The following is a 16,110-nucleotide window of genomic DNA, read 5'->3' on the forward strand; positions in this document are numbered from 1 at the left end:
AAATCAGTTAGCGATTAATTAACTGGCAATGAATCGGCCGGCGATGAACTGGCGGCGATGAACTGCCGGCGATGAAACGTCCTAGACCGGATAAACAGCTTCATTGCAATTCGAGCTACTACAAGTCGTTCTGGCAAGAGATAAAAACTCGAAACGCGTGGAAGAGAATGTTCGAGCTCGAATTGAAAAGAAATGCAATCATCTAATTTCATTTTGTTGTGTAATTTTTTATAATTATATTTTTGAAATTTTTTGAGTTTTTCGATTAATTAAACCAAATTACAAAACCAAATAGTCTTAAAATCTCGGCGTTTGATATATTTTATTAGAGAAAGTGTTAACCTTCCGATGACCAACCTTTTTTTGTTACACGGATGACCAACGGGAGTTAAAAATGACCACAAGTCAAAAATGACAATTGACAAAAAAATTAAGTTGTTTTAAGAAATAAAATAATGTATTCATGATTTTAATGTTAGTATTGTATCAATAAATGATAAATAAACATTAGTAAAAGATATTTTTTCTAAAACCGTGTTAAAAATGCAATTTTTAGCACTCCATACGAGCGTTAAAAACGCTACTTTAAGGCACTAGTGCTTTAAAAAATTTTAAGGCACTGCAGTTCGTATTGGCCGTATATGCAATTTTGATGTAATGTCAAAAAAATATAAAATTGGAATGTCAGTCAAGTTCAAGTAAAAGTTTTTGTAGCTATTGTCCTGTAATTACGTTTGTAGAAAAAATATTGTATGATATGCGTGTTAAAAAGTACGTTTTTAAGGCACTCATGTGAATTGCAGAACTCGCTATCGCTCATTCTGCAAACTTTCACATGCGTGCCTTAAACGTGTACTTTTAACACTTATATCATAAATAAAGATTAAATACAACTGAACAATAAAAAAATATTAAAACATTTTTTTAAGAAACGCGACTAAAATTTAAAATATTATAAAAATATCAACTATGTAAAAAGCAAAAAATAAAAAAATCAGACTCGGAATTATTCGAAAAAAACATTCATTACAAAAATGAAAAACTATAAAACATTCGTTAAAGAAAAGCGTGGGGCGCTATCCTCAAACCGTTTATTCGATGAAGACGCGCCCAACGCTTTTCTTTAATGAATGTGTTAGATTTTTACATTTTGTTAACGAACGTTTATTTTTTCGAATAATCCTTCGAGTTTGATTCTTTTTATTTTTTGCTTTTTAGTTGATTTTTTTATAATATTTTAAATTTTAGTCACTCAACTAAAAAAAAGCGATTTAAAAAAAATGTTTTCATATTTTTTTATTTTTTACTTTTTAGTCTTACACTTTTCAAACATTAAAATATATCATCATGTTTAAAGAAATGATGTCAGTATATGACAGATACAATTTTTGCATTTATTTTAACTTTTGATCATCAAAATCATTATTTACACCTATTAGAGTTTTCGCAGTCTTTTCATCTCTTCCAATACTTTACTATTGCACGGTGTAGACCCTGTTAATTTCTCGCAATGCAGTTCTTGGATGCGCAATCCGTCTAAAGGTACGTATTCATACAAGGGTAAACCTCGCTCGGTGTAGTAGTTCCTCATAGTGAATACGTCGGCGATCGCCCCTCGGCGCTTACCCTCTTCGATTCAACCGGTTTGCTGTTTATATGTAGGGGAGCGCATGCCATATCCATTTGAGCAGCTACACCGAGCGGGGTTCACCCTAGTATGGATACGTACCTTAATGATCGCATTAGGCTTAATGCAACGTAAGCTTCGCAGGTTCAATGCAGGCTTTTAAGCCTGTCCTTACGCAAACACTTTCGGGCTCAAGTTCACGACAGCGTAGTCAACAGTCGAACCTTGCGTTTTATGGACAGTCGAAGCCCACGACAATACTAAGGGCAGCACTCGTCTCTCTGCGGTACTATAACTTTTTTCGCTGAAAACTGGATAGAAATCGGACAGAAACTTAATAAATTTGAAACTTTATTGTTTATGTCTAAAGCATAACGTAAAGTAAAAGTTACATCAAAATTACAATCTGTAAAAGTTTTAAGTTTCTACATTGTAAAAAACATGAGAATTTAAGCATTTTTCATTAAAAAATTTTTTTTATTTAAACAATTCATAAACACAAAAAAAAATTTATCGACTATTCGTGTATTGTTCCCGCGAATGCATATGTCTGCAAAATTTCGTTCATTTGCATTGAAGAAAAGGCAGTCAAATTAACGTCTAAAGATTTGACGCAAACGATTGAACTAAATAAAAACGTTTAATAAATAAAAAAAAGCGTTTAAAAACAGGAATCACCATTCTGACCATAGAACTAAAGAAATTTTAAAATACACACTAATTTATGTCGTCACAGTTTTAACAAACAGTTTTTTTAATATTGGAATGTTTCTTACAAACAATTCCACATTATAGACGGTATTTACTTAATATGAAATTGAAATATGGAAAGTAAAGGGAGTTCGTCTGTGACCCCAAATTCAGAAAAAAAAAATTTTTCGTAAAATATAGGGAATTTTTTTATTGCAAAATATGAGGCTGTCTAGAAGATATTAAAGTCAAATAAAAAAAAATGAGTTTAAAATTTAAAATATTTCTGAATTTATTAAATAAAAACTTATCTAAAACTTAAACTATCAAAATTTACCTCCCTTGGTCATCCGAAGTTTAAATCAGTTGGGCGCATTCGGCTTATCGTGCAGAAAAAAACCGAGATAAAATTATAAAAATAGAAAATGTATATAATATGTGCAATCTATTAAAATTTTGCAAGTGTATGCGCCCACGACTGGACAATTTAAGACATCGATAAAACATACAATAGCTTATCAGAACTTTACAATCAGAATTTAAAGAAGTAGAGCATCTGAATGAAAATGAAGTACACATAGAGAGGTGACAAACATGCAAATAGGTAAATATTACTATTGGAAACGATCACAGAAAATATAAAGAAAGAAGATAAAACCAACAGGGTAAACTTAGCCAAGCTACGAGAGCTCTTATAAATAAAAAAGCGAATTTAAATAAATATACAAAAATATTTATTGGGATATCCCGAAATCAGTATATCAAAAATTACAATACCGGCCACATGGTTGAAGACATTGATTAAAATAAAAGTTTAAAGGTCCTACACCGAATAATCATTGCAGGATCGAAAAATAATAAATTGCAAACTTGTAACTAAAGAAGAAATCATTTAAAATAAATAAGAAAGATAGTTTAAGATAATATCCCCCAGAGAGCTGGCAAATAGGGGATAGACACTATAAACAGAATTTTGTGTCAACTGGTGGGAAATGAAATGTGAAAAGAGACAAAAAGAGATGACCAAGAAGATAACTCAGAAATCAGTTACTGTTCTTAATCTACAAATGAAAATATAATGCAATAAGTAGAGAGGAGACTGCTGCCGCGAACTCTCTTTCTCTCTCTGTCATATTTAAATATGACTCGATGACCCTAATCAGGGACACCCAAGCCTTTAGCACACTAGGGCACCTTCGGCAGAACTTACTTTTCCTATAGAAAGGTTGTAAAAAGGTTCGATGACCTTGATACAAGTTTCCTGGATATACTAGTGCCAAATATAGGGTATATTAAATGTCTGCGGGTGTTTATATAACTATTATACAAATTCTCAAGAGCCTTGTATAATAGTTAATTAAAGATGTACAATACGTCAATTGACTTCACTATGTCCAGTGTATAATAAATGGCTTCCAGAGAAAAAAATCCCTTCTCTTCAAAATTCAATTTTTTGTATTGGCTTTTAAACTCTAAGTTAATTTATTAATCAAACTTTTAAAATTATTGTTACTGTAAATCACAACTAAAATAGTTAAATAATTAGTTTTAAACTACTTACTTCTCCATCCTGAATTCCATCCACTTCTCCATGGACTAGAATAATATCCAGAACTATAACTTGGGACTACTCTTACAACTTTCACAGTCCTGTAGCCACTGCCACCCCATCCGCTGTTCCATCCACCACCCCAGCCGCTACTATATCCACCATAACCTCCCCATATTCCAGCTAAAAAATAAATACGAAAATATATCAAAAGCACTTAAAGAACAGTCAAATGGAATTTGAAACAAGTAACATAAACTTACCAAATACAAAATGATATATTTGTCTTTATCTGGAATGTTTTGTCGAAAATGCACTTCTCCAAGAAATTAACGAACCATCTTAAAAATTGGTCATTTTTAATGTCTCGAATTTCCTAAACCTGTTGTCCGATTCAAGTGATTTTTTTTAATATGTTATAGCCTTTAACAAGATTTCTGTAATAATATTCTTGCTAGATAGAAAATACTGAAACCCAACTGTAGCCTCATGTTTTCTTAACATTCTGTTTTTTGATTCATTTGCTTATATAGGATAATAAAAAAGTTAGGTACTTTAACTACTAGCCTCATTTTTCATCAATGCAGGGTTTTTATATATACGTATCGCAAACTTTAAGAGGTAATTCTGCATAAAAAAATTATGACAGTGCGCTTTATAAACGTATGTCTGCAAATGCTTCGTATCCGAGATACGTGGTGTTGAAATTTTTCTTACAAACTGACTATTTATTTATTGCTCTAAAACAGGTTGAGATATGCAAATGAAATTTGGTGTGTTTTAAGAGGTAGTTATTGTGCATTTTTTGACATACAATTAAGCGTTTTGTGTTCACCATTGGCGCACATAATGGTCATATTACGCGTATGCGCGGGTAATATTCACCGAAGGTGAATATTAAATTCCTTAATTTCTTGGAGAAGATATTTAATCCGAATTTACTACTGTTTTCAATTTTAATAGTCTATTTCAAACGCAATCTACACCTCTTTGTTCTATTATTCCCTTTTGTAATTAATTTTCTAAAGGTGAATATTAATTACTTTGTTGATCAAAACAAACAGGGAATTTGGGCACAGCAGAGTTCACAGCTCCCACGTCTTTTCTTTCTATTTACTTGGGGCCAAGAAAAAAGCACTCCCAAGCACAAAACACTCTAGCACTCCCAAGAATAAAAAAGCAAGCAGGAAATTAATAGTTCTCTTCAAAATCTCTTCGCTCTCAGTTCTCTTACCACGCTCGGGAAAATTAGTTTTGATGAAATTCACTAACAAAACAAATTAAATATTGGCACTGTACTTCTTCTCGAAGTCAAGAACTTAATGACTGCTCTACTACCAATCTCTTCGAGATTCAAAACAATTACTCCTCTTCTCCTTTATTGCTCGCCTTCCACCAATCCTACTTTTCTCCTTGAATTCTTCCTCTGTGTTATGCCATTGGTGAATTAAAAGTGGTGATAATAAACTCCTACAGTTCGGAGAACAAGATCTGACACAACTATTAAAACTAATCCAAAATCTAATAGAACAAAACAGAATACAACAAGAATGGACATCAAGCATCCTAATAGTCCTCTTCAAATTGTGAGACAAACCGACCTGAACGAACCCGAATAATTACAGAGTAATTCATTTATTAAGCACAACATTAAAATTAACAACCAAAGTAATAAACCAACTGAATAAAATCATAACATTAGCAGAAGAACAATAAGGTTTTAGGTCGGAAGATCATACACCGACACGGTAAATCTACTAAGATGTAAATTAGAGCTAGAGGGTCAGAAAATAGAACAAGTCATAGAGTTTAAATATCTAGGCATCACACTATATATCCACGGAAATTTCGAAACAGAAGTGGAAGATCAAGTGAATAAAGCAAACACAGGCGCAGGTTGTCTGAATTAAACAATATGGAGAAATAAAAATACCAGAAAAGAAATAGAAGGCAAAATTTACAAAACAGTCATCAGACCAATAATGACATACTCGGCAGAAACACGACCTGATACAGAAGGACAAAAAAAATGCTAGAAACATTAGATAAACAGGCAAACACCTCTAAAAATCGATGACAAAACAATGTGGGATAGAGCTAGAAGGGTCTAGGACGTTTCATCGCCGCCGTTTCGATGCCGCCAGTTCGATGCCGATGCCGGCCGATTCATCGCCAGTCAATTAATCGCTATCTGACATATTTCCGAATTTTCGACAGTTACAATTATTAGTTATTTTTAGTATTAATTAGGAATTCTAGGAAATGCGAGATATGACGGCGATGAAATGGACTGGCGATGAACCGGCGGCATCGAAACGGCCGGCGATGAACCGGCGGTATCGAAACGTCCCATTCCGAGCTAGAAGTGTACATATAAGAAGGGGATTGAAGGTGGACAACAATAATAACTGGATAAGAAGTAGAAGAATACCCCGTGTGCGATGCGGGCCGCCCAAGTAGAATTCACCCACAGTATCTCCTGACTTGATCGTAGAAGGCGACTAATAGGAGCATCATTCCGCTGTCCTCTTCCTTGAAATCCTGTCGACACCTAACCCTCAACGACCAAACCCCGATACCCACCTCCAACTCACCCCGCGTGAGATTGGAGTCCTTTTGCCCGTGGGTGAATGGCAAGGGCCGTCTGGACGTGGGGGAAGCGGGGCATGTATATGTCGCGCAACCTATCAAACTGCGTTCAGAACGTCCAAACCAGACACGCACTCCTATAATAAACACGCACTCGCACGAAGGAAATGTCGTTGCCACCTCCAGGACCACTACCCCCTGAGGCTTGTCTGGAAGCTACAGTCGGCAGCCCCGGCACCAGACTCGGGTGCGGAAGGCCAATAACCTACCCATCTTAAATTTTATATTATTACTGAAACTTTGGTAGAAACAAACCGGACGGATCAAATGTTGACGACTTTGGCATCACCGAAAACACGGACACGATTTGGTTGCTGGAATGTAAAAACACTGTATGAGATTTCTAAACTGGCTCAAGCAGTAAAACAATTAAACAGATATAAATTAAGCTTTGTTGGTCTATCGGAAGTAAGATGGTTGGGCAATGGTGAACACCATACCCAAACAGGAGAACTTCTATTATATAGTGGTAAAGAAAATGGAAGTCACGAGAGCGGAGTGGGTCTTCTACTCAGTAAACAAGCCAAAAAAAGCCTCATTTTATGGAAACCCATTAATGACAGAATTATGACTGTCAGATTTTATACCAGATACCGTAAGATAACAGTTATTCAGTGCTATGCTCCTACGAACACATCTCTCCTCGAAGATAAAGACATTTTCTACGAACAACTAGAACAAACAACCCAACAAGTAAACAAAGGCGATATCCTAATAGTGATGGGCGATATGAACGCCAAAGTTGGAGAAGATAATATTAATTTAGAAACCGTAATGGGCAAACATGGCCTGGGAGTGATGAATGAAAATGGAGAGCGCTTTACAAATTTTTGCTCCAATTACCGTTTAGTTATTGGTGGAACCATCTTCCCACATAAAAATATTCACAAGGTAACATGGACTGCCCCTGGTCATACCAGAGAAAACCAAATAGATCACATCGCCATATCAAAAAGATGGAGATCATCTCTTCTTGATGTACGAAATAAAAGAGGAGCAGACATCGCAAGTGACCACCATCTGTTAATTGGTACCATTAAAATCAAGATGGCAAAAAACAAAAACAAAATCACAAGAAAGACCAACAGACCCACATATAACCTGAACAAATTAAAAACTCTTCCAGAAAAACACATGTTTAGGGAGGAGCTTCAAGTAAAAACAAGAGAACGTGAAGTAAATAGCTGGGAAGATTTGGCAAATGTTCTGACAGAAATAGCTGAAGACAAACTGGGTAAAAAAGAGAAAGATAGAAAGGAATGGATATCAGATGAAACTTGGAATCTTATCGAGGAAAGAAAACAACGAAAAAAAGATATCTTGCAAGCAAGAACTGTAGAAGGAAGAACGAACCGACAACAAGAATATGAAACACTAAATAAAGCAGTTAAAAGGAATGCAAGAAGAGACAAAAGAAGGTGGGCTGAAGAACTGGCAAAACAAGCAGAAACAGCTGCACAACACAACAGGACTAGAGAGCTGTACCAAATTACCAGACGATTAACAAAAAATGGGCCCAACTGTTCGAACATTGTAAGATCCAAGACAGGTGAATTACTTACTACAACGGATGATCAAGTAGAGAGATGGAAAGAGCACTTTCAGGAGATGCTAGGCACGCCCAGGGATAACGCGGATGAAATTGTCGAAAACCCGCAGAATGTAGACTTGCATATATCTTGCGAGTCCCCTTCCAAAATCGAGATAATAACAGCTATCAAATCTCTGAGAAATAACAGTTCCCCGGGAATCGATAACATTGCTGCCGAACTACTTAAAACTGACCCGCATCTAACCGCTTAACTTTTGCTCCCCATAATCCGAGAGGTGTGGGAAACAAACCGCATTCCAGCGGGCTGGAAAAAAGGTAATATTATTAAGCTTCCAAAAAAGGGCAACCTCACACTGTGCAAAAATTGGAGAGGAATAACCTTGCTTACCGTCATAAATAAAATTTTTACGATCATCATACATAAAAGATTAACAAACAAGGTTGAATTTCGAGCGAATCAAGCAGGTTTTAGACCAGAATCTTCCTGCATAGATCACATTAATACAGTGAGGGTAATAATGGAACAATCGGTTGAATGGAACACACCTCTATATATGGTCTTTGTCGATTTCGAACGTGCCTTTGACAGCCTGTCTCATGCTGCTATATGGAAAATTTTAGAGCTAAGAGACATTCCTCATAAAATAATTTCCATTATAAAGTCACTGTACACTGAGGCGACGTGCAGCGTGACACACAATGGGGTCAACAGTGACGAATTTGACGTACTTACTGGAGTCAGACAGGGATGTGTGCTTTCTCCGTTTCTGTTTAACATAGCTCTGGACTATGTTCTCTCCAAACTAGACTTCGACACAAAAGGGATACAATGGACGTTAACCACACGCCTAAGTGATCTGGAATACGTCGACGATATCTGCCTGTTAGGAAAAAGTTTCCAGGATGTGGCCGACCAATTGGAAACACTATCCACTGAGGCCAATAAAATAGGTTTAAAAATCAATATTGGTAAAACCAAGTCGATGAGAATAAATGCAAGGAACAACACGCTATTTAATATCGACAACAAGCAGATTGAAAATGTGGAGAACTTCACGTACCTTGGAAGTGTCATAACAGAAAGCGGAGGTACAGAAGACGATATTCGTATGAGGATACGAAAAGCTCAACAAGCTTTCAGCATGCTTAACCCTGTTTGGAGGTCTGGAGAATATACTACAAGGACAAAGATCCGAATATTCCAGTCAAATGTTATGTCTGTTCTACTCTATGGATGTGAAACCTGGAAAGTGACAAAATACTTTACAGACAAATTGCAGGTCTTTGTTAACAAATGTCTACGAAGAATTGTTCGTATTTTCTGGCCAAACACCATCAGAAACGAAGATCTGCTACACCTGACCCAACAAAAGAGGGTAGAAAATGAAATAAAATACAGAAAGTGGGGGTGGATAGGTCACACACTCCGAAAAGATACATAGTTCCAGTATTGCAAAAAATGCCCTAGAGTGGAATCCCCAAGAAAAGAGAAAAAGAGGTCGCCCAGCACAAACTTGGAGAAGATCCATCATGGACGAGATAAGAAGTCAAGGAAAGTCTTGGAATGAGGTGAAGGCCCTAGCGCAAAATAGAGCCCGATGGCGCGTTCAAGAACATTATATATATATAAGAAGTAGAAAAATATAATGGAACAGCCACATAAGCCGAATGACAACAAATATAGTAGTAAGGACGGCGAGTGACCAATAGGAAGACGATTAGTGGGAAGACCACGATTTACAAAATACATTACAATACGAAATACATTACAACTTACTGGAGGCAGATTGAAAAAACAGACAGAGTCATTTCTATACAAAAATAAGAAGATGATATTTGGTCATATTGGAAACAATATTTTGAAACAATAAAGTTAAAATTACCGTCGAGAAGTAGTTATATCCTGACACTATCAACAGAGAAAACCCAATCGATAGTAATATCCAAGAACCCAATTAGATGTAAATTAGTAGTGGACGACCATATAATCGAACAAGTAATGGATTGTAGATACTTGGGTGTTTAAATATCTAGCGACGGGCATCTGTGGCAAGAAACAAAACAGCAGGCAATGAAAGCAGCGAGAATATCTGGTTTCCTGAGGGAAATAATCTGTCTGAATAAATATATGAGCACCGAAAGCAAAGTCCGCATTTATAAGACATGTATTAGAGCCGTACTGACATACGCAGCTAAGACAAGGGCCGAGACAAGAAAGACCAAACAAATAATGGGAACAACATATATGAAGACCCTAAGATCCATAAGAGGTATACCACTCAGAGATAGAATACGAAACGAAGACACACTGAGAAAGCTAGGCGTTCAAGACGTAGTGATTGGACAAGCGTACGACGATGCATGTGGAGAGACCACGTAGATCGGAGGACCCTGGACGTATAGCGAAATAGGCGAAGACACAGAAGCCCAACACCAAATGACCAATAGGAAGACCCAAAAAACGATGACACGAGAGCTGGAGCTCCGGATCGCATCAGAGACTGTAACGAAGAAACAGGACATAGTCCTATTAGAACAAGAAGAAGAAGAAGAAGAAGAAGAAGAAGAAGAAGAAGAAGAAGAAGAAGAAGAAAACAATATTACCTAGACTAAGAGAGAGCTAAACGTTAAATAAAAAAAACTAAATGAAAACGTAAATATGGTCTACTCTCCTATATTACTTACCCTGACAGAAGCCTAGGACAGCTACCAAAAATAAAATAGATGTGGTGACCTGTAACATAAAGACATGAATATGCGTTAGTAAAATATGAAAAATTTAACAGTGTATATAAAATACATCCAGAGATAATAATTAAGAAAACTGAAAAACATGAGAAAGACTAATGTAAACTGATGAGCAGTAAGAATAGAATAGAATAAGAAATATGCTTTATTGTCATTTAAAATTGTACAATTTTATCGACAAAGCTTACAAAGGGTCATAAAAACAAAAAAATAACAAACACAATTTACTAAAATTACATAAATCGTCAATATAAATAAAAACTAATGAAGTATAACAAAAACAATCTCTTGCAAAATTTAAATAAATTGCCAATTGCAAAATCTACCTTATAGTAGGGGAGGAAAGTATGCCAAATTTGCAGTTACTCGAGCATTATGGGGATCTATTGGGTATAATTTGTAGAATTTTTCAATCATTCATTTAAAGAGGAAATCGGCTCATCGGATATAAGTAAAGAACTTCAAATATACTGACTGCTAAAGATACGAATGTGAGTGATGCGTTTCCTAACGACGCACGTTGTGGTGACAAACTTCTGATGCTAAGTAAATGCAGTGGAGAGAGATCAATCTCAAAATTTAAGTTAATTAAAAATCGACTTCGGTCTATGATGGGCCAACAGCGTTTGAATCATCTTTCTATAATGAGCATTGAATACGATGTCTTAAAACAAGTGCATAGACATGTCCGACATAATCAAGGAATTATCAATTAAAAAATCTCGAAAGGTATCCGGACTTTAACCATATATTTTACCATGTTTATTTTTAATATTTCACTGTAACAATATGCAACTCTTGTATTTTTTATTATTTAAAAATAGGTATATTTATAAAAGTAGATCAACATTTTTTTTATTTCTAAAAGGGAAAAGCCTGTAGTCCGCTGTATACCATAGCTATATTAACAATTTTCTTAATGGTAGGAGTTAAAAAACCCAAACCAATCCTGCCCAGGGGCCCTCACTGCCTTAAATCCGGCTCTGATCACACTATCTAGCTACGAAAACCTGGAAACAGAAGTGGAAGATCAAGTGAATAGAGCAAACAGAGCCGCAGATTGCCTGATTCACACAATATGGAGAATTAAAAATATCGAAAAAGAAATGATAGGTAGCATTTATAAACAGTCATAAGACCAATACTGACATACGCGGCAGAAACACGACCTGACAGAGACAAAAATATTGCTCGATACAGGTGAGATGAAAACCCTTCGAAAAATCAGTAGTAAGGCACTATGGGATAGAGCTAGACGTACAGATATACGACGGAGATGCAAGGTGGGGAAAATTAATAACTGGGTGAGAGACAGAAGAGTACATAGAATGGAATGACCACATAAGTCAAATGACAACAAAAAGAGTAGTAAGGGCGAAAGACGATTCCCCAATAGGAAGAGGATGAATGGGAAGACCACGAAAACGATGGAATGACAACTTACTGGAAGCACATTGAAAAACAGACAGAGTCATTTCTACACAAAAATAAGATGATATTTCAACATATATAACTAAGGCTTCTGGGAGATACCTAAATACTTTATCGTTTACTACAAAATTAAATACCGGCTCTGTATTTCTCTCTACAGATATTTTTTAGGGTGGACCAAAAGCCTAAACCTAATCCTAAAGAGCTAAACACCTCTCCTAAACCTAAAATGAATATGCATTTAGATTCTTCATTATAATATTATAGACATATATTACACGCTTTTGCTACGTAATAAAAACAATATTTAAACAATAATAAACATAAGCCGAATGACAACAAATAGAGTAGTAAGAACGGCCAGAGACGGTTTCTCAATAGGAAGACGATCAGAGCGAAGACCACGAAAAAGATACAATGACAACTTACTGGAGGCTTTTGAAAAAAACAGACAGAGTCATGTCTTTACAGAAAAAAGAATAAAAACAAAGAGATAAAAATAGAAGTCAAAAATAGAAGCGATTATCGATGATAATAGGAATATGAAATGTCTGACACCAAAACTTGATAAAACCAAAAGTGAGAAAAGAGCAAGAAAAAACGATAAAGGCATTTCAGAAAAAATACAACTTAAAATGAAACTGAAGAACATTTTCTTAAAACTCCAACATAAAATGAAAAACATTGAGATCCCTAAATAAACACAAAATAATAAAGCTCCCTAGGAAATGCTTGAGAACGGGGAAAAGCCTGCTACGAATACTTCCCACTCTATTTACAAGAGAAAAATGTTCCAAATAACCCTCATAAAAAGTAAATACCGATAGTCGAGGAAATGAAACTGAAAAAATGGCAAAACCTCGCAATTTTTTCGTCCAGCATCGATTTGTACAAAAATTTGGGATTAGGCTCATTACACCCTCTAGTTCATTTACTATAGTGAGCCGTTGTACGCTTTTGGCTTTTTAAGGGTGAAAACTACCCCTAATTGTAAAAAATTAAAAAATAAGATTTTAAACTATAATATTGTCAACATTTGGTTCTTATTAGTTACATAATGATTGTTTTATGCTTTAAGATATACTATCATAATAGTTTAGCCCTTAAAACCACCCTTGTTGGAGCTATATATAAAAAATTTACTTATCCTAAAAGAATAATTTCGGCTTGCTTCGATTTACATAAAAATTTGGGATTAGGATAATCTCACCCTTCATATTCTATACCATGCTTAAGGGGGTTGATTATTTTTAGGGGTGTAAACTACCCCTTATTGTCAAAAATTATATAAAAACACTGTAAACTTTAATATGGGTAAAACTTGGTTTTGATTGGTTAAATAATGATTGTTTTATGCTTTAGGATATAATATAATATTTCAACCCTTAAAAACCACCGTTAATAACATTACAATTTTTATAAGTAGATAATTTAATAGATCTATACAGAAAAAAAAAGTAGAATAAAAGAATTACAAAGCATTTATTTCCCAAAAAAATACGAATTTACAAATATGTACAAATACAAATACAAATAGTTTTTTAGTCATCTTCCAGTATACGAACCTGTTCTGTGGTATTATACATACATTGAAAATAATCCATAAGCGGACTATTCGAATTTCTCGAAAAAAAAAATCGTTTTATTACATTAACATGACTCCTTCATTTTTGGCGATAAAAAGTTTTTTCAAAATGATTTTGTAGGATTTTTGGAGAGCTATAAGACTGTGTAAACTAAATTCCGTAATATCCTTTAGATTTTGATTGGGGTGGGTTTAAAGGGCTCGAATAAGGGGGTGTTTGCTCGTAAATAGACGTTTTAAACAGCTATATCTCGCTAACTATTCACAGTAATGAAAATCTATGTACACGTAAATTTTATTTATTAAAGAAGCTATAATTTAGTAGTTCATCATTTTTTCGTATCTACAGTGTTTTCAGAGATATTTTGAAGTAAAAGGTGAAAAATAGGAAATTGCAAAAATCAATTTTCCTTTAAACTCCAATTTTTCTAAAATTAGGCCTTTTAAATAGGTCAAACTTTTTGAGTGTATTGATAATACAAAGTATAAAAGGAATTACAGAAAGGTGAAGGCCAATTTTTAATTAGGAGAGTAGTTAGGGGGTTTTTTCTCTGATTTTTTCATAGAGAAAAGCAGGTACCGACCTTTTGATCATAAGTCGCTTAAGTTTCATGCTGGAAACTTTTTATTATTATTTTCTAAGGTCTAACTATATGCTTGAAAAAATATTATTTAAGTTTTCCTCGAAAAATGCAAAGTTTTTCTGTTATTTGGCTTTAAATATTTCAAATTATGCATTTGACGAAAAAAGCTAACTTTTAACATGCCGTATCTCGGTTTGTGTTCAGAAAAATAATTTGATTTTTGTTACTAACTAAAAGATACAATTTTTATATCTACAGTTTTTTTGATTAAATGCATATTTTTTAAATAACCCTCTAAAAAAGTCGATTTTTTCGTCGAAAAACTTACTTTCAAGCGCGAATAACTCGAAAAATATTAGTTTTACTAAGAAAATGTCACAAACATTTTTTTCTTAGAATTACTTTTTACACTGATTGACATGGTTAAAATGTAATAAAAAACTCCCGCCCCTGAGATAAGGTGGCAACCACCCCCAAGGTTTTAGCGTACAGCGGCATGATATAGAAAATTATCCTTGGACCATTCCCTACCTTCTGTAAAAATTTCAAGTAAATCCATGCTGGACGAAAAAATTGCGAGCCAAAATGCTTCATTTCCTCGACTACGATAAATCTTCTTAACATTATCTAGAGATTACTTTCAAAAATACTAACGAACAGATCAGTATCACTTTCAGACAGATACTAATGTCAAGAAGAAACCGACTTCAGAGAAAGATTTAGTACAAGTAACTAATTATTAAAAATTATAATTAAAAAAATAATTATGGTTATATATTACACCCTATTCCACGAACATACGCCTGTTTTGGATTACTTCGACAACGAATATTTTACTGTGCAAAATAAGAAGAACGAAAGTAAATTGCAAATTACATGGTTGTTTATTTGAATAATTATTAGCGCCATTTACTTTCGTACTTCTTATGTTGCACAGTAAAATATTCGTTGTCGGAGTAATCCAAAACAGGCGTATGTTCGTGGAATGGCCCATATGTTATAATTCTTAGAAATTCTTAGAAATATTTTTGGGGCCATAAATGAAAATGGGCTATGGCGTCGAAGATGCAACTTTAACTGTATCACCGATCCAGATATTGTGAAATTCGTTAAAGTGCAGAGACTTAGATGGGCTGGACACATTGCTAAAATGCCAGATCACGAACACATTAAGAAATTAACTTTTTCAAAACCAAAGGGCACAAGAAATAGAGGACGACTACGAAGAAGATGGATTGATGGTGTGGAAGAAGACCTAAAGATTCTAGGGTTCAGATGATGGAGGGTAGTTGCCAGGAATCGACAGGAGTGGCGACTTCTTTGCGAGCAGGCCAAGATCCACAATGGATTGTAGAGTCACTTATGATGATGATGATGATGATAATAATTAAAATAGTAGAGGATCCGATATAAGGTCGATTTGCACCGATCTGTTTAATGAATAAAAAATATTGGATATGTAATTTAGCATGTTAACAATTACAAAAAAACAAGGGTTGCCCGATCTAATCTTGTGCTAACTATAATTAATTAATAATTAAAAAATGACATTTATTTATGAATTTAAAAACAAAGTTCGTCCGGGGCAGATATTATATCTTATTATTTTTTAGGTCATTCTAAACAAAAAAGGTCTTTTGTAATTTTTTTCTAAAGTTGATCGTTTTCGAATTATAAACAATTTAAAACTGAAAA

At 34.6% G+C, this 16,110-nt stretch overlaps 1 protein-coding gene across 1 annotated transcript in view; it reads right to left on the bottom strand.

The window, feature by feature from the left end:
- The window catches only part of LOC126881080 (protein suex-1-like), a 41,040-nt gene that overhangs the window by 15,923 nt on the left and 9,007 nt on the right, over positions 1–16,110 (bottom strand). The window contains exons 2-3 of the mRNA XM_050645119.1: positions 10,753–10,801; positions 3,879–4,049 (exon numbers count right to left, since the gene is read on the bottom strand). Coding sequence (XP_050501076.1) covers positions 3,879–4,049; positions 10,753–10,801 — 220 coding nt within the window. The remainder of the gene's footprint in view (positions 1–3,878; positions 4,050–10,752; positions 10,802–16,110) is intronic.

The sequence above is a fragment of the Diabrotica virgifera genome, chromosome 1 (genome assembly GCF_917563875.1).
Source record: "Diabrotica virgifera virgifera chromosome 1, PGI_DIABVI_V3a".
In the NCBI taxonomy this organism is placed as follows: Eukaryota; Metazoa; Arthropoda; class Insecta; order Coleoptera; family Chrysomelidae; genus Diabrotica; species Diabrotica virgifera.